At 38.7% G+C, this 24,626-nt stretch overlaps 1 protein-coding gene across 1 annotated transcript; it reads left to right on the top strand.

Moving 5' to 3' along the window:
• Gpr37 (G protein-coupled receptor 37) lies at positions 1–19,168 on the top strand. Its single transcript, XM_041675324.1, has 2 exons — positions 1–1,885; positions 17,828–19,168. The coding sequence occupies exons 1-2, from the start codon at positions 893–895 to the stop codon at positions 18,644–18,646; spliced, it is 1,812 nt and encodes a 603-aa protein (XP_041531258.1). The 5' UTR covers positions 1–892; the 3' UTR covers positions 18,647–19,168.
• The last annotated feature ends 5,458 nt before the right edge of the window (positions 19,169–24,626 follow it).

The following is a 24,626-nucleotide window of genomic DNA, read 5'->3' as shown; positions in this document are numbered from 1 at the left end:
GCGGCTGAGAGAGGCCGGGCCACCTCCCCTGGCGACCACGCACCGCTCCACCCGCCTGCGGCGGTTCCAGGCACCACGCTCTCCGCCGGGGCTGTGATGGTGGTGGCAGTGACAAGCTCCTACACCCCACAGCACTGTGCACAAACCAGCAGCGCCCTCTCCTCCCTCTCCCTCCACCCCACGCCTACTCCGCCTGGGCACTATGCACAACCGCCGGCGATAGCCCCTTGTCAACTTTGAGCTGAAGGAGCAGCAACTTTGACAGCAGCCGCCGGTTTCGAATCTGGCTTCTCCTTGGCAACAGAAGCCTCCAAAGTGGCCTGAGTTAAACCAGACAAGAGTTTCCTCTGAGCACCAGCATTGGCTCTGTTTGCAACGGGTTCCCTGCCAGCCGGGAGTGGGATTGTGACAGCCAGTCCCCTGGTGGAGGGGACTTGTTTTTCTTTCTCTCAAGAGACCTCGACTAGCGACTGGATAAAGCTGTACCAAAAGGATGTAAATAGCAAAGCAACTGTTACCAAGAAGGCAGCCACCACCCAAAGGCAGGGAGGAACGTGGGGCTTCCTCCAGGCTGTGCCCAGTCGCAACATTAGGAAACAATCGGGTGGTGTTTGCAACTTTTCAAGGTCAGTCTGGTTGGATCTGCTATTTTCCCTGGGAACCTTCCGGTGATCAGAGCTTGGGTTACATTTGACTGCGAAATGCACAGGACGCCAAACGTGGAAAGATTATAGGGGGTGTGTTGTGTCCCCCCCCCCTCCAGTTCTGTTCCCTGCTTTCCCAGTAGTCTTCAGCTCCTCTCCACTACCCAGCGGTGAGTATGTGACACGTGTCTAACTCTCTGCACCAAGTTTGGCAGCAGGTGTCGGTGCTAAGAGCGGGGCGGCGAGCCATGCCGGCCTGGGGCGCGCCTTTCTCGCGTACATCGCGGCTGCTGCTTCTCCTGCTGATGAAGGTTTCTGTCTCTGCTGCCCTGAGCTTTGGCTCTGAGGCCAAGAATGGAACTTGTCTCGGGGGCGATTGTCCCCCACTGCTCCAACGCCACAGCAGGGATGCCCGGGAACCAGGAAATTCTGCGAGAGACATTCTGCGAGTTCGTATGCCCAGGGAGAAACTGGAAGCAGAGGTGAGAGGGGCGACCTCCTGGGACCTCCCACCGGCCCGAGACGGCAAAACAGGTGTGAGTGAAGAGGCGGCAGCTGCTGGGCCCTTGGGTCGTCCAACCAAGCCACCTGCTGCCTGGAGGTGGAAAGGTGCGCAGGGTAAAGAGCCATTGGGAAATTTGGGGAGAAGGGACCCCACGGACCTCCATCTCTTCCTTCAGACTTCGGACGGGGAAGAGATGAGTCCCAGGGGCGCTGGCATTCCCCGTAGCAGCCAGGAGAAGAGTGTGAAAATGGAGCCTGAACCCAGAGATCTTTTTTACTGGCCACGGAGAACTGGACAACTCCAGGGTTCCCACCAAAAGCCTCCAGCGGGGCACGAAGGGAGGACCATTGCTCCCCCAGGCAGGGCACTGCCACAAAACGGGTCTGTAGATGACTGGATCCCTGACCAAGGGGGTCCGCGACGTGGAAACAGCACAAGCAGGCGCGTGAGACTGAAGAACCCTTTCTACCCCCTGACCCAGGAGTCCTATGGCGCCTATGCAGTCATGTGCTTATCTGTGGTGATCTTTGGGACCGGTATCATTGGTAACTTGGCGGTGATGTGCATCGTGTGCCACAATTACTACATGAGGAGCATCTCCAATTCTCTCTTAGCAAACTTGGCCTTCTGGGACTTTCTCATCATCTTCTTCTGCCTACCCCTGGTCATCTTCCATGAGCTGACCAAGAAGTGGCTTTTGGAAGATTTCTCCTGCAAGATCGTGCCCTATATCGAGGTAATGTCTTCTAGTTACTGCCTTTATCTGTTTCCGGAATTCTAGTCAAAGAACAGTGGTTGGGGGTACTACTTGGTGGGACCCCTTGCTTCTTTCTCTGAATGTCTTCTCTTTCCCTCAGTCACTTACATGTGCATGTGTGTATATGAAAGAAAGAAGCTTTGCTAAATCGCTCTCAAACCTCTTTGCTCCTGGCCTGTGAAAAAAGATGGTCCTATAATGTGGACAACCATCACCTGGATACGGCTGTATTTCTGACTTGGCACCCATCAGAGAGCCCAGGGTTAAGTAACGGTCTGTCTCTGGTGGTTGCGATTATTGAAGCCTAGTAAAAGGGGTGGGGGGAAGGAGTCATTAGCATATTTACTAAAGTTCTAGTGTTTCATCGTGACTCTTCCATCTTCCCATCCCCCAGGAAGACAAATGAGTACTTCCTAAACTACCAAAGCTGGAGTTATATTTTATGTATAAGAAAAAATCAAAAAAAAATTTTTTTTACAGTTGGCCTCAAGACGTATTAGGAACCTCCCAAATTAGTTTTAGTTAGCAAAACTCTCTATCCTACTACTTCACTTAAGTTCTTAGGTCTTTCTTGTTTCTCTGTGGATCCTTTAAAAATTGAGAAACTTTTAAAAACAGGTCATTCTTCTAAATGGACTTAAACAAAAATAAGACGATAGCCCTCATCCCTAGTAATCCAACTTTTACCAAGTATATAAAACAAATTTACTACTATTATGTCTGTGAGAACAGGCTATTTTTAAGGGATTTACTCTTAAGATAAGAATGTTTCTGAAGAAATCAGTAAGCTTACAAACTTTGGAAACGAAAATTGTTTGAGCCAAGGAAGGTTTTACAGCTTCATGCCAAAGCTACTGTGGCAGCCGTCGCTCTGGTAGTTGGAATTTTCTCTTTAAATTGGCCTCTTTAAACACCAGCTCTTGGAACCTGCCCAAGTATTTGGCTGCCAGTTGTGGTTTTAGCCAGCTGGGCCTTGATTTTCTCCATTCAGTCTGGCCATTTCATTTCTGGAAACACAAGAAGGGGAACTGTAAATATTGCAGGGCCTCTGATCTGTCTGGCACCAGGACCAGTTGACACTATGTTCAGCATTGTCTCCAGCTTAAAACTCCAGGGTAAGTCAACAGAAAACAGTGTCTACTTAGAAGGTTCAAAGCCAGAGACAGTCAATAAGACCCTCTGTTATTCTGTCAGGGCTCAGATGTAGGACCATCCATGACTGCTAAATCAGCTGTTGCTACTTACCAGGATCCAGGGCCTCCCTTATTGCCAAGCATGGAGTGACTCCGAAATACTGGAGAGAGAGTTCACTTTTTAATTTGAGAGGGCATAAGTGAGGAACATAAAAGAATATGTTTCAATTTATTATTGTCTTTTCAAAGGCAATTTTAGTTTAAGCATTCTCTGGCTTTTGTTTTTAATAATGCTAAAAGATTTAGGCAAGAAGGAGCTTTACAAAATAAAATGAAAAGTTCAATGGAAGAGGCAGCCTACAAGCAAGAACTGTGTTAACTTGTTTCAGTGGGGAGTAAAGGGTTGGGGCAGGGGTTGGTTTTATACACTGGGCATAAAAATAATAAAGAAGGCAGGAAAAAAAGGACAAGGAAAAGAAAAAAACAACCAAAGTTACTGAAGGAAAACCACAAGTGAAAAAAGTTGTATCAAACAGAAGAAAGAATATAAAAACTTAGGTTAGTTTAAGGATAGCTATCTTTTCTAAGTAATGGTGTTTATTTTGCATTTAAATTTGTTTCTCACTATTTCTGAAGTTTTTATTTTGCTTTCAGTTTTTTGAAATTGGGTGTCATATCATGGAAGCTGGCCTTATACATACTGTGTAGTCGAGGATGTTCTTGAACTCCTGATCCTCCTGCTTCCTCATCTGTAGTATGGGGATTGCAGGTGAGCTTCACCATATCCAATTGGAGGGTTTACAAACACACAGTGACACTTTATTCTGGCTTTTCAACTTACTTTTCTCACTAAGACTTGTGAAAGCCTCTTGTTAGTAAAACTCTTCCTGTACTCTTTGCAGTTTTGCTTAGTTTTTTACTAATTTTTATAGACTCACCTCTTATCCATTATTGAGATTTTATTTTTTTCTAGAGAAGTGAAGGCTTGCTTGAAAATATTTACTTAAAAACATGGTTTATATCACACATTTTTGTATTATATGCGTTTTACTGTTACAATATACATAAAAATCGACCTTTACACTACATTTCATTCCACTGAAAGAGTTTTACAATACTTTAGCATGTTTTATAAAATAATTATTGAACCATGGTATAAGTTTCCTATTTCCAATTTAATTAATTAATTGATTAATTTTTTAAAACTGTTTTTTTCTCATTTACATACCTAACCCAGTTCCCACTCTCTCCCCTCGTCCCACTCTCTCCACCTTTTTCCCTCCCCACCCCCATCCATCCCTCAAAGAGGGTAAGGCATTCCATGGGGAGTCAACAAAGTCTGACACATCATTTTGAGGCAGAACCAAGGCCCTCCCCACACTTTATTTAGGCTGAGCAAAGTATCCCTCCAAAAAGAATAGACTCCAAAAATCCATTTCTAAGAATAAAAGCTATAGCCCAAAACTCAAACACTGCATTTCTGCTATTTTCAAAGAAGGGAAAAGGATTTGCTCACAGTCCCAAGTGAGATTGCTGCATACACAGACCCAGAGATGGAGCCTTTGTGTATATGGTTGTGGGTGGGGGAGGGGATGAAGCTTGTTGGGCTATAATCAGGTTCAACACTTGTTTGGAATTTGAACTGTGTATGAAGATGTCACAAAGACCTCTGCTGACACCAGAGGGCCCTTCTAGTGTTAGGGCAGCCATGAAGAGAAAGAAAGAACTGAGTAACAGGGCCTTTGGAGTCTATAATGAACTTGTCAATGGATAGAAACAACTTTCAGAAATGAGCATAACCTTGAGTCTAATGAACCTCTTTGGTGAGGAGCAATTTCTCGAGAGGATTGCAATCCACGGCTGTCAGACACCCACACTCCGTTATCCGAAGGAAACAATACTTGGTCCCTGAAGGAAGAGATGGAACAACCAGCTGGAGAGCCACAGAATCCACTGTACTCACTTTACCCATTCCAAATTACTTCAGATAAGCCACTGTAGGATCCAGCCGCATTTTAATGATGAAGGAAGAGATTTAGCAAATGTACCTAGGCAGAGGTACCCAGACCCACAAACTCATCAGTCTAGGTTTCTGTTTGCTGGTTAAAAACCGCTTATAAAGCAGAGTTGTATCCAAAGAATGGTTTGATTTTTTCCCCTACTTCTTTGTATCCTTTGAAAATTATCCCTACATCTATTAGATAAGGAAGCATCATAAGGCCAGTCAGCATGATTCAGTATGTGAACCTCAAAACTCTTGCTATTCATAAGTTTTCATCCTGTTTCTGCAATAAATTCCATGATTTGTAGGTGACACATTTTAAAAACTATTATAATACGCATGGCTGGGCCTAAAACTAATAAAGATGAAGGGCAATAAAAAGAAAAATGAACGTGGGAAAGAAGGTGGGGAAGAGAACTTCGATGGCTTTGGGAGTTATCTTTGTAGACACATCAGTTTAAGTTGGCTTATCATATAGACACCAGGGAAAATAATACTCAGAGAAATAGACATACATAGTGCCTTTGTGCTGTGGAAGCTTGGGTATGGGTTGTAGAAGGAGAATTGTGTAAGAGTTACCTACCATCCTAGCTACTCAAAGATGGAGCACGTGTTTAAAGTCAGATGTGATGATTCAGACACTGAATATGGCATGCGGAATAGCCCTTTGCTCATTAGTTGATGGAGGGAAGTCAGTGAGAATCAGTGTATCAGATGATCCCAGACCATTGCCAAAAATTATTTGTTTAGATGTTAAATATGGGTTCCAAATGATATAACTTCCCCTATTGATTGAAGGACCACACCTTCATGCAAGGGCTTGAGGCTTCCAGTTGGTCTCAGGTCATCACGAATTTAGCTTTTTATATTGCTGGAGTACCAGATTCCTACAGAGAGGTAAAAGATGACTCAAGGGAACACATTTCACCAGAAATTCTGCTCATAAATAATTTGTGATAAATCTAGAATATTTTCCTTATGAAAAAAGATGACACTTCCAATGGCTCTGGAAATACTGGTTTGAAGCAATGTAAAACAAGTGATTCTTTCCTTGCCTTAGCTTGTACTCAGCACCGACAAGTGAAGAAAGGAAGGGTAATTGGATACTGAAGATGGCATGGCCAGTAAGTGTGCAATTCTACACAGAATTTCCTAACCCCCCTCTTTCAAGTAATAGCACATTTATCACAGCAGATGCTAAATTTGCTTTAATGGTGGATTAGCTATTAGGTAGTCTGATGGACTTTTAAGTGGAAACATGCAGTTTTATGAGCAATTTGAAAGTTACTAATAATATCCTCTGGGAAAATGGACTCAATCTGTGAGAATGGTACTTAACAAATATTTTATGACTTCTCATTGATCCCGTTGTAATCCTTTGCTGCATTTCCAAACATGAGAAAATATTTAGCTGGCAATTCTGGTGGGAAAAAGAATCAGTTTCCCAGACTGCTTTTTCATTTACAACTATATTCTGGAAAAGTATATGATGAAGTTAACTGAATTTGGGGCTGAATAAATAAAGAATATAATAATCAAGTTTCAGCTTCAAATAGCTAACATGATTATTGTGAAAATGAGACCTTTCTTTAAGCTCATCAATGGAGCGTGAGCAGAGACATGTATTTTTCTTTGTTTCTCCCCTAGAGTTACTAGATGACATTAAGCTCTTAAGTGTTATATATAAAACAATAAATAGCACCTGATAAATGACTAAGAACAGTCTGAATAAATCACCAGTGTCTATGAGGTTTTTTTTTTCATATATGACATTAGGCATTCATTGATCCACTGCCTATTCATTCATTACAAATGTATTAGGCTTTTCTTTGGTCAAGGGCAATGTGTTAGGAGACACGGGAGCAGAAAAATATGTACAACTTTCCAAAGATGAATATTACAGGTAAACTAAAGTTTGGAAAGTGTAATATAATGTCTTAACAGTATAACAAAAACCATAATAGAGACTTTAATGAAGTTTTGGGAAAGTTCTGGACCATTGTAACATGAGGGCCTGCTTGTTGGGGTTTCTGTCCTGCCCACTTCCCACAGCTGGTAAATCCCAAAGAAAATTACACAGAAATCTACGTATAAGTTATAAACTGATTGGCCCCTTAGCTCAGGCTTCTTATTAACTCTTATAACTTATATCAACTCATTATTCTTATCTATGTTAGCTTCATGGGTTGGTACCTTTTTCGGCGGGGCAGGTCACATCCTGCTTCTTCAGTGTCTGGACAGGACTGGGGAGGAATGAGCTGTCTCCTTCCCAGAATTCTCCTGTTTTCATTGACCCGCCTCTACTTCCTGTCTGGTTGTCCCGCCTATACTTCCTGCCTGGCTACTGGCCCATCAGTGTTTATTTGAAATATAATTGACAGAATATAGACCATTGTCTTGCACCAGAACATTTCATAATCATAATGAATTATGACCAAAGATGGAGAAATTCAACTGATAACTCTGCTCCCTATAATGTTCTTTTCAGTTACATTCTCACCACTAATAAATTCTTCCACTGCTGGGATCCATGTTGAAAAATCGTAACTATGAAAATATTATAATTCTTGTTTTCATAATATCATTAAATTTGTTGATAAAGAAAAGGAAAAAAATTAAAAAAATAAGGCAGCAGAAAGAAAGGGACTGGAAATTTCTTTAAAATACAAAATTTATATAAATTCCAAATAAACTATCTTTACTTAATAACTTTAGTCCTGTTCATCTATACAAGCATTAACTAATTGGAATTTTATTTAGCAATGTAACAATATATTAAATTGGGTAATTTTTGATAATCTCAAAGCCGTGCAATTGCATTTAATATGAGCTTAGAGAAACTAAGAAGAAAGACTGACAAAGGATAGACTTTATACATTATTACAAAACTGGGCAAAGAAGCATAGAAAATGGAGTTCAGCAAGAACTGGGTTTATTTCTGGAGTGCACACTCTGAGGACTTTGAGTTCCTGAGGGGTTCCATGGTATCCTGAATACGTCAGCAAAGTGTCTTTTAACAAAGAAAAGGAACCAACTATGGCTACAAAACAAAATAAAAACAAAGAAAAACTTCTTTGATCTTATGAGTATAACCAAGGGTGGAGCCAGTGAGGATGTACCTTGGTCTTTATTCTAATGCATGGACCTTGATGGCATTTTAGCTCCTCTTAAATGTGTTATAACTATATTTAATTGTATCACTTTGGAAGTGTATAGACCTGCATCTGAGATAAAGGCTTTGGAAGGTAAGAGATGGACAGGCTTCTACTCACCAAGGTGTGTCTCTGATTTTGTCGTCATGTTCCCATTCCTCAAGGGTACTTCCTCATTTTATCTCCCAAGAACTTACCTGCCAAGGTCCCATAATTAACTCAACCTTGTTGCCAAGACTTACTCTTAAGTATCCTCATTAAAATATTATCCTTTGTGCCAGAAAAGATGATGTCATATAAAATTTCAGGGTAGAGAATGAAATTATGACAGCTTCAAACTTTGGGGTCTTCCTCGTTGCAGTGTGGTTATTAATTTTTTAGATCATTTCCATAAAGGACAGTAACAAACTTGCCATAAAGAACAGATACTTTCTGTTTGTGAGTTTATGATTGTTTTCGGTGTTATTTTTCTGCATACTCTGATGGTTCCTAACATTAATGAGGTCCATACCACTGATTTCATCTTTGTTTAGAATGCCTTGGTTTCATTAGGTCTAAGACTCATTTAACAACTGCGACTTTGTTGTAAAATAGCTTTGTCTTAGCAAGCTCTGCCTTCCTATCCTCTTGCCTATTCTGTCTATGTCTTGTCCTTTGTTTGAGTAACTTTCTTACAAGACAATTTGATAAATTAATTCACTTCAAGATGTCAGAATTGCAAATATTTTTCCTTTTTAAAGAGGATTGAAAAAAAGGAAGGCTATTTCCTTATCAGATTACAGTAGTAGATTCTTAGTTAAAGACTCAGAAATTTCATGTTAAATGCTTTTTCAGTATCATTAAAAATTGCAGAAATATTCAACTACAACTAATTCTGTTATTAGTGCATATTCACTATTATGCAAATAGATTTAAGGAATGACAAGAGAAATAAGTTGAAAATCTGTTGCTTATCCTTGGATATTTGCCCAGATTCAGTTCCAGGTCCCATTAAGTTGGGAAGAAAATATCATAATGGTACCAAGAATTGTAAACGAAACTGTGAGCTTGGGAAAAGGACATTTGGAACAAATTTCTAATTACTGGCAATTAATATGCAATAGAAAAATTATCCTTTAATTAGTTCATTTAAAATGGTAGCATGTATCTTAAAACAAATGGTGCCAATATTGCCTAATTTTCTTTTTAAAATTAATGAAAAATTGGCAGATATTTAGCCAAATACCTTACTTTTAAATATAGAAGGAATATACTGTGCTATAAAATTTTTAGTTGAAAGGAAACCTTAATTAAAGCTGGAAATTGAAAGACAAAATATGGGATCAAAACAATTTTTTGAACCAATATGAGGGTTTTAAAATAGTCTTATTTAGTCTTTTTTTGGTAGAGTGAACTTATTTTTAAACTGAAACAACAGCAAAATATGTAAGAGGAGGCTGAAATGGCAGTCATCAGTTGATGTATTTTTTTGCATAGTTTTCTCAGTGACATTAGAAATCACATATAAATAAAATAGGCTAGGTGTGACAGACTAACTTTGGCTTGTGCTAGGTATGGAAGTGTTATATTCAGTATTTTTCATGTTCAAGGTGCAAGAAACCTTCTCTTTGTGGAGTTATGGTTGTGACGAACCCTTTGATTTCAGAGCTGAGGAGGAGGCTTATTTATATTTGCACCCTTTGGTTTTGAAAACATTAATCAAAGCCTGTTCCTGCCATAGTTATCAATGTACTAACTCTAAAATGAAGACCTTTTGATAAAGGTCATCTTATTACAGCGATCTGATCAACAACAGTTCTATTGAATGAGCCCTCCCCTGGTGTACAGTATCCTTTTCCTGTTGAAGTTGCCCTGAGGTATTGCAAGGATGAAGATTATGGAAAATTCAAGAAAAAAAGACAAAAGCATAGAAGTTCCAGCCATTTAGACTTGAAAGGAAAGTACCCTGTGTCCATCCTGCCCTTTCCTGACTGGGTGTTATCCCTGTAACCACTGACTTATAATAGATTGCCATTCATGGCCCAGATGAATGGATTTGCTAACAATAATGCCCTTGTTCTCTAGGGTACCATGTAAACAAAAGATACTACATAAATAGATGTATTGAACATTTCAGTTATAAAAGCAAAGTTAGAATACAGTTTTAATGTCCTCGGTTAGAAATTTCCCTACTTTACAGAAGTTATTTAAGCATGGAAATCCTTGAGCAATGAGTACAATGCATCCTGTTATATCTTGAATTATAAAGTATGCCTCCTACCGTTAGCACTGTGATTGCTATTTTGCCTTGTTCTGTTATATTTCTTAAAAACGCCTAGGAAACCATTCAGAATCACCTATGACTGAAAGAGAAATCCATTTTATTCTTATGCAAGAAGAGAGTTTCACACTGAATCCTTCCCTAAGGGCAATGTCATCCATATCTTATTGATGTAATTACTCCTCAGTTTTATAACATAGTGATCTTAAATCGGTCATCAGCAAAGCCAAGCAAAAATCTGGGACCCATGTTATTATAAACATGAACTTCCCAGAAGAACATGACATTTGGTAGTCAGAGCCTATCTATGAGTTCCATAATCACTCAGTTGAGTTTCTCTAGTTAACCCTTACCAGGGATGAATAGGTTCCCCAAAGAGCACTGCAGTTTCTAGGAAGGGAACTATATTTGGGTTGCTTCATTATGAAGTATCTGTATTGATTGGTTAGCGTCTATAACAACATTTAGATGCAAACTTTGGAAGCCATCTACAAATGAAGCCACTTTTATTATAGTTTTAAAATTCCCTATATTGTTTATACTTATTTTATTTCTTTTCACTGAAGTAACTTTCCAGATTCCACAGTAGAGGGAGGAGTCTAGAGCACCCTTCCTCTTATCAAAGAGGGTCAAGGGGAAGATGATAGCTTCTCTTTCGTGGTACTGGATGTGAACTGAAATGTTTCACATTTTAACCTAACAACAATTAGGAATACATTTTTATATGAATTAAAAGTGGAGTCTAGTTTGGGTTATTAAAACATGTAACTATAAAATGCCATGTAACTTGTGTAATGAGTGGCTTCGGTCAGCACTCCTTTTCAAGCACCAAATAAATCTTGATACTGGCAAATGTTACCAAAGCACCAGCTCCATCTTTAAAATACACCAGCATATAAGAGAAACGTTGGGTTGCCATTCAGACATTAAATGGTCCTGTTAATGATGAGAGTGGCAGATGAAGCGATGACCTCCGTTCTGGGCTCTTATTCTCCTAAAGAAGAGACAAATCTTTTCGTCTTTATGAGGGTCACTGTATCTGTCAGGACCAACAAAAAGCATATTGAGAGTCAAATTCTGTGTGGTCCTCAGTTTCGCTTGCCTGTGTCCTTCATCCTTTGAGCCTAGAGAGTTGAATGAAAGCCTTAAGCTATAATTCATGACTATTTCAATTGTTAGCATGTAATTGAAATGGCCAATCCCAAATGTATCCCAACTTAATGGCTTAAGTAATACATTGGTGCTAGTTGCGAAGATGTAGACCATAACCTTGGTAAATGGGTAATATGGAAAGTTTTATTATTTGGTCATCTAGGAAGCCAGTTAGACATCTGTAGCCAATTTGGAACTTATATTTCTCATTTCATCTCCTTGAGTTGATACCTTCAGTTGATTCTAAAATACATGAATCTGTCCCAGAGTAATGGGAGTCACAGAAAACATCTATAAATTATATAAAGTCAAGTCCGTTTATTCAGTAGAGCCATTTCATATACAAGGCTACTTGCTAGATAGATAGCAGCAAGTAGGGAGTAATGGAGCAATTATACTTTTGGTCTGATGCCATTTGAGAACACAATTATGACTTATTAATTATTTTCTTTGCCAGTAAGCATGATATAACCTGTATAGTTCTATAGGTATGTGTGTGTGTATATATATATGTTTGAGTATATGCATTCACACATGCATGCATGTGTGTGTATGCATATGTGTATGTATGTGTGTATGGACACAAATTTATTTTTAAAGCATTGAACTGATTTAACACCCTCTTTGCTTCTAAAGATAGGATTCAATAAATCCACAATGATGCTGAAATTGTGACAGCCACTTTGTAAGTGTGATTAAGGAGAGTGACCCCTAAGCCCATTCTTTGATGCTGCATCTCCAGCTTCCCTGGGCCAGTCTTCAGACTGGGGCCATTGCTGCATCCCTTTTGTCCCGTGGAGGCATGCTGGAGATGGCTACAGCTCCCTGAAGCCTCCCTGCACTGGATGATGACAGGACAGAGCTGAAGGAGCTTCATTGTTGTTCCTCCGGGATACAGAGAACAGCGGGACATTGTTGTTTGAAAGAAAGATCTTTGAGTTTTTATTTTGACTCTGTTGCCTTTTCTGAATTTTGATATCTAGCCCATAATGACTTGTTTCCCCAGTATTTCAAACTCTCTGCTTCTAGCTTCTCTCTACCCTTGAAAAATAGTCTTGTCTATCAAAAATGTTTATCACTTCTGCTTTTGATGTTGTTTATTATTCTCCCCATTGCCATTTAACTAAGAAGAAACGGCATCTCACTCATTCCATCTCAGGGTGCTGCACCACGGAATTATCTATCTAAGCCAACGCTTAACAGCTTTCCTCCCGAGAACGTGCTTTGCAGTGAGTTTTAGCCATCAGATATGGTTGTTACTTGCAGAAGATCCAGAGTTCATGATACAGTTGTATAATTGCATATAATTGCACTATTCATCCTCATAGAATTTTTAATTAGCTGTACGTAAACAGGTATATTTAAAATTGTGATAGTGATCTTTTCATGTTATCTTAATGTTTAGGCACTTTTAATTACATAGGTAGATTTTATATGTGCGTGTGCAGAAACTGGGCCAGTGCTCCTTATTCTGATGATTTTTATCAATTTATCTCTGGAATAAACAGCTAAATCTTTACCTGTGCTAAAGCCTTCTATAAATAGTCCGGGGAGTTACTTAGTAGAGCATTTTACATGTTCCTTTTTCTTCCACATCATAAAACTTAGTGCATGAGTGAATTTTGAGAAAATATCTGAAGTAATAGGTCTGCAGGTGGTGACAGCAGGAGAGCAGCGAGGTCTAAGACTGACATTTGGGTTGCGGTTGCTGTTGGCAACTACATTTCAAGGGCTATCAGCATCTGGGATAGCACAGATTTCCCTACTGTCCCCTTCAATAGCTCTTTCTGAAGCTCTTGGGACCTTTCTGGGTTCATGGTATTTCTGCTGGCTCTAAACTTCAAAGCATGCTATCAGAGAGAAGAATGATTTGTAAACAAGAAGCTTGTTACGGGAACGATGTGAATTTTGTACATGAAACCTAGAATGATCTCTCTAGACAGCTACTGAGGAAAGCAGATGCGTTTTGGATTCTAACCTGGTACTGAAGCGTTGGTAATGTGTCTGTCTATCTTCCAATCAAATGCAGTAAGAGAACGAATGAACAAAGTTGGAACACATGTAAATCTGGCTTGAATTTGCCCTGACATTTGTTGTGAGAGGAACCGTATGGAACCTGGGAACTGTTTTGCTTTTTCTCTAGACATGGAGCATATTCTCCCTAAGAGGCAGCTTCCCCAGTCACTGCACCAATCTACCACTCCCATTTAGTACCTGTCATTCCACATGCGTTGGCTCTTCCTTCTTATGAAATGCTCTGTGACTGACTCAGACACTAACACTTGCAATACGTGGTTCAGAATTTAGCATTCTCTAAACTAGTAATTAGAATAAGGAAAGGAATATGGCATCCATATTAAATAGTGTGTTTTTTGTAAGTAATGAAAGAAAACTATCAGCCAGTGGGTGCATTGAGCCTCTAAGAGACTGTATCTTCTCAGTCTTTTGTTTCTACATTACTGAGATTCCTCTTATCACAAGCACTATTCATCATTTGAAAAAGGAAACCCAGGGCCTTCATAATTGTCTACGGACTCTGAATATTAGTGGTGGTGATGAAAGCGAACCATGCACAAACATTTTCCTTAGGGTGACTACACAGAGACTCTTGGGAGGATTTGCTGAGCATCTGAGGGGTTCTTTATTTTACATTTTTAAAAGAAATAAATCAACACACTTCAAAACCTTAAATACAAATATGAGATTTGAAAAAATCTGTAAAGTGCTGTAATTTCCACATAATATTGTTTGGTGGAGACCTTTACATAATAATCCTGCTTAAAATCCTTCCAAGTGTGATTACCGATATTAAAAAAAAAATGCCTCGCTAGAAAACAATAATGCAAAGCGGACCTCAGTTGTAGAATTGTTTAACATTTGGAGGTGACATGAGAAGCAAATATCCATCAAGAAGAGTGGATCATTATTGTAAAAGTTAGTTTTAATCTTTATTATTTATTTCTAAATTGTTTGTGAAACTTATAAATGAGCATCTATATCACTTGTGACTCTGTCTCCCTCCAATTCTCTCCATACTTGAAAGTTGATTTTTACAAGTGGCTTTTTATTTTCCCAACTCTAAAACAATTGATGTTTCTTATACAAGTATTTGGGAGGATTTTGAAAAGAACTTCAAGAATTAGGGCCATAAACTCAATCATAATCTCTTTATCTGATTCGTATAGAACTCTATTGGAAAATTTTCCTGCCTTTTGTTTTTCATGCGTTTAAAATTTTATATTCCAGTTTAAGATTATTTTCACCAATAATAATAAGAGTAGTCATGACATAGTCAATGACAATATTTCATATTAGAGCTTAGGGACGCTGTGTGATGTGTCATGTGTGGGAAGAAGAAAGCATATTGGACAGAACCTTTGAAGCATGTTGGCATAGCTCTGGATAGAGCAGCCGCTTGAATGTACCAGATAAACAGCAAATGTCAGAGAATTATAATGGTTTTGCTATCATGATCCCATTGGGATCTAAAAAACTGACACTAGCATTATATTTTTAATTTCCTTGCTCTTATTTTTGCCAAGCCATGATATATAATAACTATGGTTTAAAACATTCTTATCAACAAGCATGGAAACAACTGTAGTTAACTCAGTTTCTGGGTTAAAGCCCAAAGCATTTCATCTCCCTGAAGACTTTTCTTTCTGAAGCATCATTAACTCCTTTTTAAATTTATTGTCCTTGTTTAAACCTCTAAACATTGGTCATATTCATTAAACTCTAAATTGCTTACACATCCCATCTACTTAAATATCGTTTCAGGTGATGCAATGTTGAGCTTGTGACTTTATGATTACTCAGCCATTCTTGGGTGAGTGTTAAGTAGAGGGATGGTTGCTTGTTCCCATTGAAATCTTCAGTATCAAGCATGGTGCTTGACTTAGTGTTGGTATCAACAAATATGCACATGCATCAACTATGTATCTCTGTGCTTCACTAGAATAAGTGTGATGTTTAAGGAATATTTTGCAGACAAGTGGCAGTTTGTGTCTTGGTTCGTTTTGTGTCACAGTGACCAAAACTTTTGATAGAAACAACTTAGGGAAGGACTCCACAATGGATTCACTGTGGAGGCTTAAGTAGAGCATCATGGTTGTGAAAGCCTATGGTGGAGGCTTGGGTAAAGCATCCTTATTTCACCTCCTGACAGACTGAAGCAAAGAAAGGAAGGTTGAGGGAAGCTTCTAGATAAGATAAATCTCTAGGACTTTCCCTCCAATGACTTACTCTTTCCTAACCTGGCCCTTTCTCTCACCTTTTACCACCTGTCAATGTCAATAAAAGCCAACACATTATAAGCCCATCTAGGGTTCAATGCATCACTAGGTTAGAGTCTTCAGGATACAACTATCTGAAAATAGACACAACATATGTATGCTTCCTTGGTCCACTAGGTATTTCTTATCCATCCATATTGACACTCAAAATGAACTATCACGGTATATTTTGATTAGGAGTATGCAACCTCGAAAAAGCCTTGGTATATGAATGACAGGAATGTCTTTCTGATTAAGTTGGAGCTATTGGCTTACTTGGATATCTGACCATAAGCACACAAGAGCAGTGAGTTTTTGATATAATATTCTATCTGTCAAACACTTTTTCAATATGAGGATTTCCGGTAGTTAGAATAGGGTACCTTTTGGATCGTTTATATATTTTTCATGGTTATTTTATGTGTACATTGACCTTATTAAGCATCTCATATTTCTTTACATTTAATGGATGTTTGTATTTGAGTATACTTTTCTGACAAATATAATTTTTATGCTTTATTATGTGCATATAGCACATAGAGGTAGTTGTGTCTTATACATTGTGATTTTGATTTTGTTAACTCATATTTCCTTTATCCATGTGACTTCTCTGACCCCTTCAAAAGAAGATTTATATTTATCTCTATCATTAATGATTTTAAATTCCATTTTTAACTTTTTCATCCCACATAGTTGGTGCAACTTCTAGCCTTTATGCCATGTACATTGACTTCCCCAAACCACCACCACAAATTTACCCTGATTCCCATATTATCATGGTGTTAAGTTTCTCTATTTCCCCCTTTATACCCTTAAAGGTGTCAGTACTGGAGGAATCCCAAACTCATAAGTGAGTCTTTGCTCCAATTTTTACCCACTTAAGAAATTCAACTGCATTTATTTATTTGCGTATCTATTTAGTATATGTACACATGCGTGCAGCAGTGTGCTTACAAGCAGAAGTCAGAGGACCACTTTCAAATGTTAGGTCTCTTCTTGCAGAAAGTGGGACCTGAGGTCATCAGGCTTGGTGACAGCACCTACTATTTCATCTTTCCAGAGCCTTTACTTTCATTGGTCCTAAGTTTATCTTCTATCTGTGTGCATCTGGACATCCAGCACCAGCATGGAAATTTCTGGAAATCACATATAGAAAAGGGGCCGTTACTAACTGACTTGAAATTCATTTTCTCCATGATTTTGGTCCCTGGAGAATTTCTCTTTCTTTTTTTGCAAAAGTTTATGCCTTTGAAAAAAAAAAACAGAAAGGGTCAATTATTTCTGTTCAGGAAACTTTGGTGAAATATCTCCAATCAAGGAACTTGTGAGGAACAATCAGCTCAGAGGCACTGGCTGTGTGAGACGGTCCACAGTCCCACCGGGGAAAACGTGACCAACCTTTGAAGTAATAAAAACGAGACACAAGCCAGTCTCTGCTGTTTATCTTGATGTTCCGATAGCTGGCATTTTCACAGTGACTGAAACTCTTTCCGCCTCCAGAGGTTCTTATCTGTGACAGAAAAATCACCCAGAACTTCATAGAAGCTCCCATCACTCTCTATGGTGTGTGTGTGTGTGTGTGTGTGTGTGTGTGTGTGTGTGTGTGTGTGTGTATGTGACACACACACCTGTGCATCACCCAAGAAAGGCTACAATTTTTCTTTTTGTCAGGCTCAAATGATTTAAATAAGTGTTTGGTCTAGTTTCCTCTTCCCTCCCCAGTCTCGCGCTTTCCTGCTTTCAACTCATTACCTCCAGTTCCTTGTTCTCCCTTGCCATTTTCCTCCCCTCTCCTCCTTTGTCCTCCCTTCTCTTCCTCCCCGCTCCTCCTCTCCTATACCCTCTTTTATATTGCCCTCCCTTTATCTCCCTTGCTGTCCCCTCCTTCCTGTTTTTATTTTCCAGTGCCATGATCTCTCAGAACCTGTGCATTCTGTGTCCCCCACAGGTGGCTTCTCTGGGCGTCACTACTTTCACCTTATGTGCACTGTGCATAGATCGCTTCCGGGCTGCCACCAACGTCCAGATGTACTATGAAATGATCGAAAACTGTTCTTCCACCACTGCCAAACTTGCAGTTATCTGGGTTGGCGCTTTGCTGTTGGCGCTTCCGGAAATTGTCCTCCGCCAGCTGAGCAAGGAGGATTTGGGCTTTAGTGGCCAGGCGCCTGCAGAACGGTGTGTCATAAAGATCTCTCCCGATTTACCAGACACTATCTATGTTTTGGCCCTTACTTATGACGGTGCACGGCTCTGGTGGTATTTTGGCTGCTACTTTTGTCTGCCTACACTTTTCACCATCACCTGCTCGCTAGTGACTGCACGAAAGATCCGCAAAGCAGAGAAAGCCAGTACCCGTGGGAACAAGCGGCAGATCCATCTGGAGAGCCAGATGAACTGTACGGTGGTGGCCCTGACCATTTTATATGGGTTTTGCATCATCCCTGAGAATATCTGCAACATCGTCACTGCCTACATGGCCACGGGCGTCTCACAGCAGACGATGGACCTCCTCAACATCATCAGCCAGTTCCTCTTGTTCTTCAAGTCCTGTGTCACCCCCGTGCTCCTCTTCTGCCTGTGCAGACCCTTCAGCCGGGCCTTCATGGAGTGCTGCTGTTGCTGCTGTGAGGAGTGCATCCAGAAGTCTTCCACTGTGACCAGCGACGACAACGACAACGAGTACACCACAGAGCTGGAGCTGTCGCCCTTCAGCACGATCCGCAGGGAGATGTCCACTTTTGCTTCCGTGGGGACCCATTGCTGAAGTACCTGGCTCGCTTAGCTCAGATTTCTCCGATTTTCATATCCTGTGAAAATTTTTACTTCATATTTTTCCTTGCAGGGGAACGAGGCAAACATTTTGAAAAGCAAGTAGAGGAAGAGATATTAACTACTCTAGAACTGATTTTGCAAATTAATATTTGTGCTCTGGGAAAAAAAAATGTTTCTATTTAGTTATGTAAGAAGAAGGTGGTCAACAGTCTCAGATCATTTTTCCTGCTATGGTGCTAATATTTTATTTAAAAGTTACTGCACCTTAACAATATTAATTGTTGGATTTCTTTCTTTCTTTTAAGAACATAATCATTGTATACTGATGGCGGGCCTGTGATTTTGCTAGTTATTTTGTGTTTAAGTTGTGATTGAAAGTACATTGTATCTAAAATGATTTGTACTTCCAGCCATGCAAAGTAGCCCCAAATAAACAACCCATCCTTCTTTAACATGACTGTCAATCTACTTTTAACAAGATTCAATAAATCTTTTAATTGCCTTAAACATACAATTACTGGTCCTATGCACAGCTTGAAGCTGGCCTTATCTTTTTATATCTTCCTTTAAGGCAGGTAATCACTATGTTCTAAAGAAGTTTTCCAAATAATACTGTTTATATAATAACTCATAAAATTATATTGTAGATTAAAATTAAGCTGTATTTTTTAATATTCACACTGTAAAATCATTTCTGAATATTTTTAAAAATATGAAAGACAGAAGAGTAGGTATAGCATTCTTTTCCTTCCTAGAGATCTATTTTAAATCCACCTTTGAACTGGCACATGGAGGGCCAGGTTTTCCCTTGGGGGATTAGGGGCAGATCAAGACTGAGAAACAATGTGCCTGGCATCTGATTTCCACTGAACAATAGCCTCTGAAGTTTCGTGGCTCGTATGTGAAGTGCTCTGAATTCTAATAGTCCGTCTTGGCTTCTATTTTACTTTTTAAATTTTTGAGAATTTCATAGGAGCACTCTGTTTAAACCATTTCCACCCATTCCTTCCCCTTCCAACTCCTCCCATTTGACTCCCTCAAATTCATACTTTAAAAAAAAAATCAACCTAATTAAATCTCTGACTTGAGTTTTTATGTGGGATGAAAAGTACAGATATACATATATATATGTATGTATGTATATATGTATATATATATATATATCTTGATTAGAGCATGCAAAAATTCAAATACCACCTTTAAATGGATGTTCAATAAATACCCCCACCCCAAACCTAACCCCACCCATTTAGTTTATTCAGTCACATGGTGTTTGACACATGGGTCAATGTCCAGTTGTAATGGCAGATTCTGGCTGGAAAACAAAGTCATTTTTTTTTAAAGCTCCAAGAAAAAGTGCGTGATTGAATGCCAGTGCCTTCAACAAAACAACAGGATTAGGAGCCCAATTATCTGTCTGGAAAGTGTTCTTTTCATCAGCCTCTGAGCTTTTCAGCATGAACTGAACCAGTGCCCATCTACCAGAAACTAGCTTGATGTTATTACAGCCACAGAAATTTACTGGTAGAAAACAGAAGAGATTTGACCCAAGTCATTTATGTCCCTGATAAAGTCTAGGTCAACAAGAACATCTTTCTCTTATCTTCTTTCCCCAGTTCAATTCTAGAGATGTGATTAATCCCCACACGGGCCAGGGATTTAAGGCAGGGTTAAAACACAGGAGAATTGTTTTCCGACAATTGTGCAAGGTCTTTGGGGAATTCCTGAAGGAGACATCTAAGGACAGCTGGTGGACAACTCTGAATCCACAATGCCTTTCTCAACACCACAGGTGACTTCAGAATGGAGAAACTCATTCTAGAGAAGCTTCTATGCTAGTACTTGCCGTACTTGTGCATAGAACTCATTCTCAGACTGGTCAAAGAATCAAGGAGAGTTTGCTGTGTAGAAAGAACCAAGAGAAAGCATGAATGAGTACAATAGGAACTTAGAGCTGATGGATGGTGAGCAGAATGGGTAAAATTTGACAACCATTCACAGGGAAGAGGGAAGTCAGATTTGAATAAAACAATGAAGCTTTTTTGTGATAACTGGTGGCCAGCCCACTTAAGGAGGTGGTGGTGGAGGATTTGGTGAGTATAAAGTTTAGGAAGAGAGAAGTTATTTTAGAAAGACTAGGACAAGAAATCACTAGGTGCAATAGAATCTTTTAGCTTAACTGGCTTTGATATGGATTTGGTTTAAAGGAGTCTCTCAAAGCTAAATGGACTAGAAGCTGGTCCTCATGTGGCAGCAGAAGATGGTAGAGCAATGAGGAGATAAGGCCCAGTGGTAAGTGAACAGGCTCTAAAGCTGATACTATCATGACTAATGACGTTTATACAATTTCTGATTCCCACAAACCCAGATTAGCAATGCAAAGTATGAGTGTATTCTACAAAGAAAACCCACATGACATGTTTGGTTTCCGTCTGTTCAGAGATTTCTCCCCCTCTTTTTCTTTCTACCACGTCATGCCATGAGGCAGCAAGAGAGCCTCATGAGAGACGTGGCAGATGGACGTATGAGCCTGATATTGGACTTCTACCTTCCAAAACTATAATCGAATAAACCTCTGTGTAAGTATTCATCCTCTAGCATTTCATTAAAGCGACGACAAAGCTGTATAGAAGATTTGTGAGGAATCATGAAGAATATTCAGTGAAGTAATCTAATAAGACTGCTGTTGTTATGGATAAATGTCAGAACTCAACAGCAGGAAGATATTTGTAAACAAGTTAAGTTTGGAGGCAGTGATGGTTTGAATATGACAAAATGACTAGACAGTCACAACATGTTATTGAACTATAATGCAGGCAGTGAAACTAAAATTTACTTTTTCTTCTGTGCTTGCATCGGGATGATCAGTAGTTGATACACAGACCTTTTATTATATCCTACCCTTGCCACTTTAGTATTAAAACTAAGCATCCTAAATAGAATTTGATTTATATGTTTTCTCATAGACATGTTTTTCAACTGAAAGAAATTTCTGAAACATACATTTTGTTGTTAAATATTTTTGTTGTATTTTTTCTAATCTAAATTTCATCCAGTAGTTTACATTACTTATTAAGAGAAGAAGAAACCTCACTCAAAATTTAGTCTAAGATAATCGTCAGAACTCTAGGAATGGTGTTGGGTTATTTAAACAGGGAATTTTTTGTGGTATGAGAATAGTTAAAATAAATACTATCAAATATATCTGTATTTACAGCTAGATATTACAAGAAAAGAATGTAAGGATTTTGATGATTTACAATTCTAAAGTCTTAAAATTCATGACTTTAATCCCGAATACTTTGGCCATTTATGTAACTCTGTACTTCATACAAGTTAGGTAATGGAAATCATTTGATTGCCTTTAACTTTTACATTTTTGCACTAATAAAAATTGCATGTGATAAGTGCAGTGTAGATTGTATAGAAAATGATGGAATGACCAGGGAAGATGAAAGTGATGTTTTTCTTTCTGAGGGTTAGAAGCTACATGGCAAAAAGACATCCATTTCTCCACTTGTTCACAAGTTATTTGTTAAAATTGATTTGATTTGTGTTATCCTAACAAAATTATGATGATGCTTTTAAAATATGTCCCAGGTAATTATTTTTGCCATTACTTGCCTATTTTCATATAAGTAGAACTAAGATAAAATGTCCAGTTCTCTACAAATTATGGTGGAGTTAGCTTTAGCCTATCATAAAAGGGTATAAACGGTATTAAGTGAAGATCACCTAGTGACCTCTATGTCATCATACTTAGTCCATTCATTAAACAGGTGTCAGCAAGTACTGTTATACGTTATGCAGCGTGTTAGATGGAACATAAATTAATAAATTGGCAAAACGTGTATTTGGCTGAAAAGTACCACAGAGGAAGGAAGAGTAGACCAGAGTTGAATATGAATATGTTGCTTGCAAAGGTGACACTGCAGTTATGACTTGAAGCAGAAGGAACTACACTACAACAACTCTGAGGCAAGACCCTACTGAATAGATTTTAGGGATGCAAAGTGTCCAGAGTCATTCGAGACGATCAAGGTGCGGGAAGAAAATTACAGAGCCAAAGAGACATCCTGAGCTATTTTAAGGACTTTCCTTTTCATTCCAAATGAGAGATCTTTGTACATAATGACCTAATTTTTCCACAAATAGTGTGTTTTGTTTAATTTTAATATTAAGATGTAGTTTTCGTAGCAAAAATTCATGTCATTTAGCATGTATCTCTAAGCATGTGTGGTTACATAACCACTATCACCAATATACAATGACTAGCATTCCTGAAAATTCCCTGCTTTCCTTATAGCTAATATAATTCTACCTCAGTCAATTATTTTCTATTTTTAAATTTTTGCTCTTTCATAAAGGCCATATAGATAGTATTAGGCAGTATGTGGTTTCAGTCCAATTTTTACATTGTACTGATTCGTATTTTTGATGTCAGTGGTATAGCTTTCTGTTGTTGAGAATTGCTGAATTTTATAGATATATCACAATGTGTTTGTATATTTTATTTATATTTTAGTTATTATTAATCAATTTCCTACTACTGCTGCAAAAACACTGAACACAGTCAATTTAAAAAGAGGAAATGTTTATTACAGCTCCCTGTCTTGGAGGTTTTAGTTCATGGTTGACCCTGTTCCTCTTACCAATAGCACAGACTGTTACATATCCATAGGGAACTTTCTACATCTGAACCACAAGAAGCCGCCTTTGTGCCATTTCAAAATTTGATTATAGAATAATCAAATGTCCATGGGTAAATTTTTTATGTGAAAATGAGTTTTACATCTTCGGTAAATAACTAGAACTAAGCATTTGGAATGATATAGGATGTATGTATTTTAACTTCATATAATGGTGGCAGCTAATGGTCCAAGGCACTGTTATCTGGAGATCCCATGAGCACTGTGTGAGAGCTCTGCTTTCTCCACATAGTCTATAGCATTCAGCACGGATGACTCTAAGGTTTGCTAGTCTAGTATGTGTATGTATGTAGTTGCATGTATGTATGTGTATGTAGTTTTGCTAGTCTAGTATGTGTATGGTCTCTAATCTTGGTGTTTGAAGCTTTTCTAGTCAATTCTACTTTTGAAAAAAATTTAGTAACATGAAAGTTGAAGGACTAGACCAATAAATGTGTGTTTAGTGTTGTTTAGCTAAAACCACACTTCCATTTACCCAGTTTTAAAGAGTGTTTTACTTTTCTCTCCATTGAAAAAAAAACACAGCAGACATTATTGATTCCTTACTTACAGGTAAGTCAGCATGTTGTCCACTAGGAACATGATTTCTTTCTGATTTAAGATCATTATCAGAATGAAGAAATTTGCCATTAGAGCAGCACTATCTACAATACACTGGAACAGTAATATACTAATATAATATCTACCACCATTATCTACTAATATGCAAATATACAATAAAGTACTTTGTGTGAGCATCCTGAGTGGAAGAGCTCTCCCCTCATCTCATTATTCTGTGTATTCATTTGTAATCTGAGGTCACTACACTTTCAACTGAGGGCTTCCCTCAGAAGCAAGTTCCAAGAACGTAGTCTGGCTGGGTTTTATTTTTTATTTAAATGCTTTCACTAAAATCTTTTCTACTACTTGATCTATTAATTTAAACGCTAAACATTCTAGACACACACCCATCAACATTCAGAAAAATAATGATCTGTCTACTATCTGTATCTTTTAGTCCACTCAAGATATCATGGAAATTTAATAATCATAGATGGTATAACAAGGAACTGGTTGGTTTCAAACAGAAAAAAAAAACATGTTGTCTGACAGTTCTTGAAAGTAGAAGTCCAAAGGACAGGTCCTGGCAGGGCTGTGCCTAGTAACAATTCTTTAGAAGGCCTCCCTTCATCTGTTCCAGCTTGTGGTAGAGCCCCAAACCTTGCCCTATGACACCTAAACTGCAATCACTGCCCTCAATTTTCCAAAGTCACTTTCTCACTG

The sequence above is a fragment of the Microtus oregoni genome, unplaced genomic scaffold, assembly GCF_018167655.1.
Source record: "Microtus oregoni isolate MIOR12 unplaced genomic scaffold, Mior012 000026F_ref0000081, whole genome shotgun sequence".
Lineage (NCBI taxonomy): Eukaryota > Metazoa > Chordata > Mammalia > Rodentia > Cricetidae > Microtus > Microtus oregoni.
The sequence above is the reverse complement of the archived record's forward strand: the minus strand, read 5'-3'. Positions and strand labels throughout refer to the sequence as shown.

Coding starts and splice junctions, on each gene's coding strand:
- Gpr37 (XM_041675324.1), top strand. CDS start 893: ATGCCGGCCTGGGGCGCGCCTTTCTCGCGTACATCGCGGCTGCTGCTT. Junction 1,886..17,827: donor AGATCGTGCCCTATATCGAG/GTAATGTCTTCT, acceptor TGTCCCCCACAG/GTGGCTTCTCTGGGCGTCAC.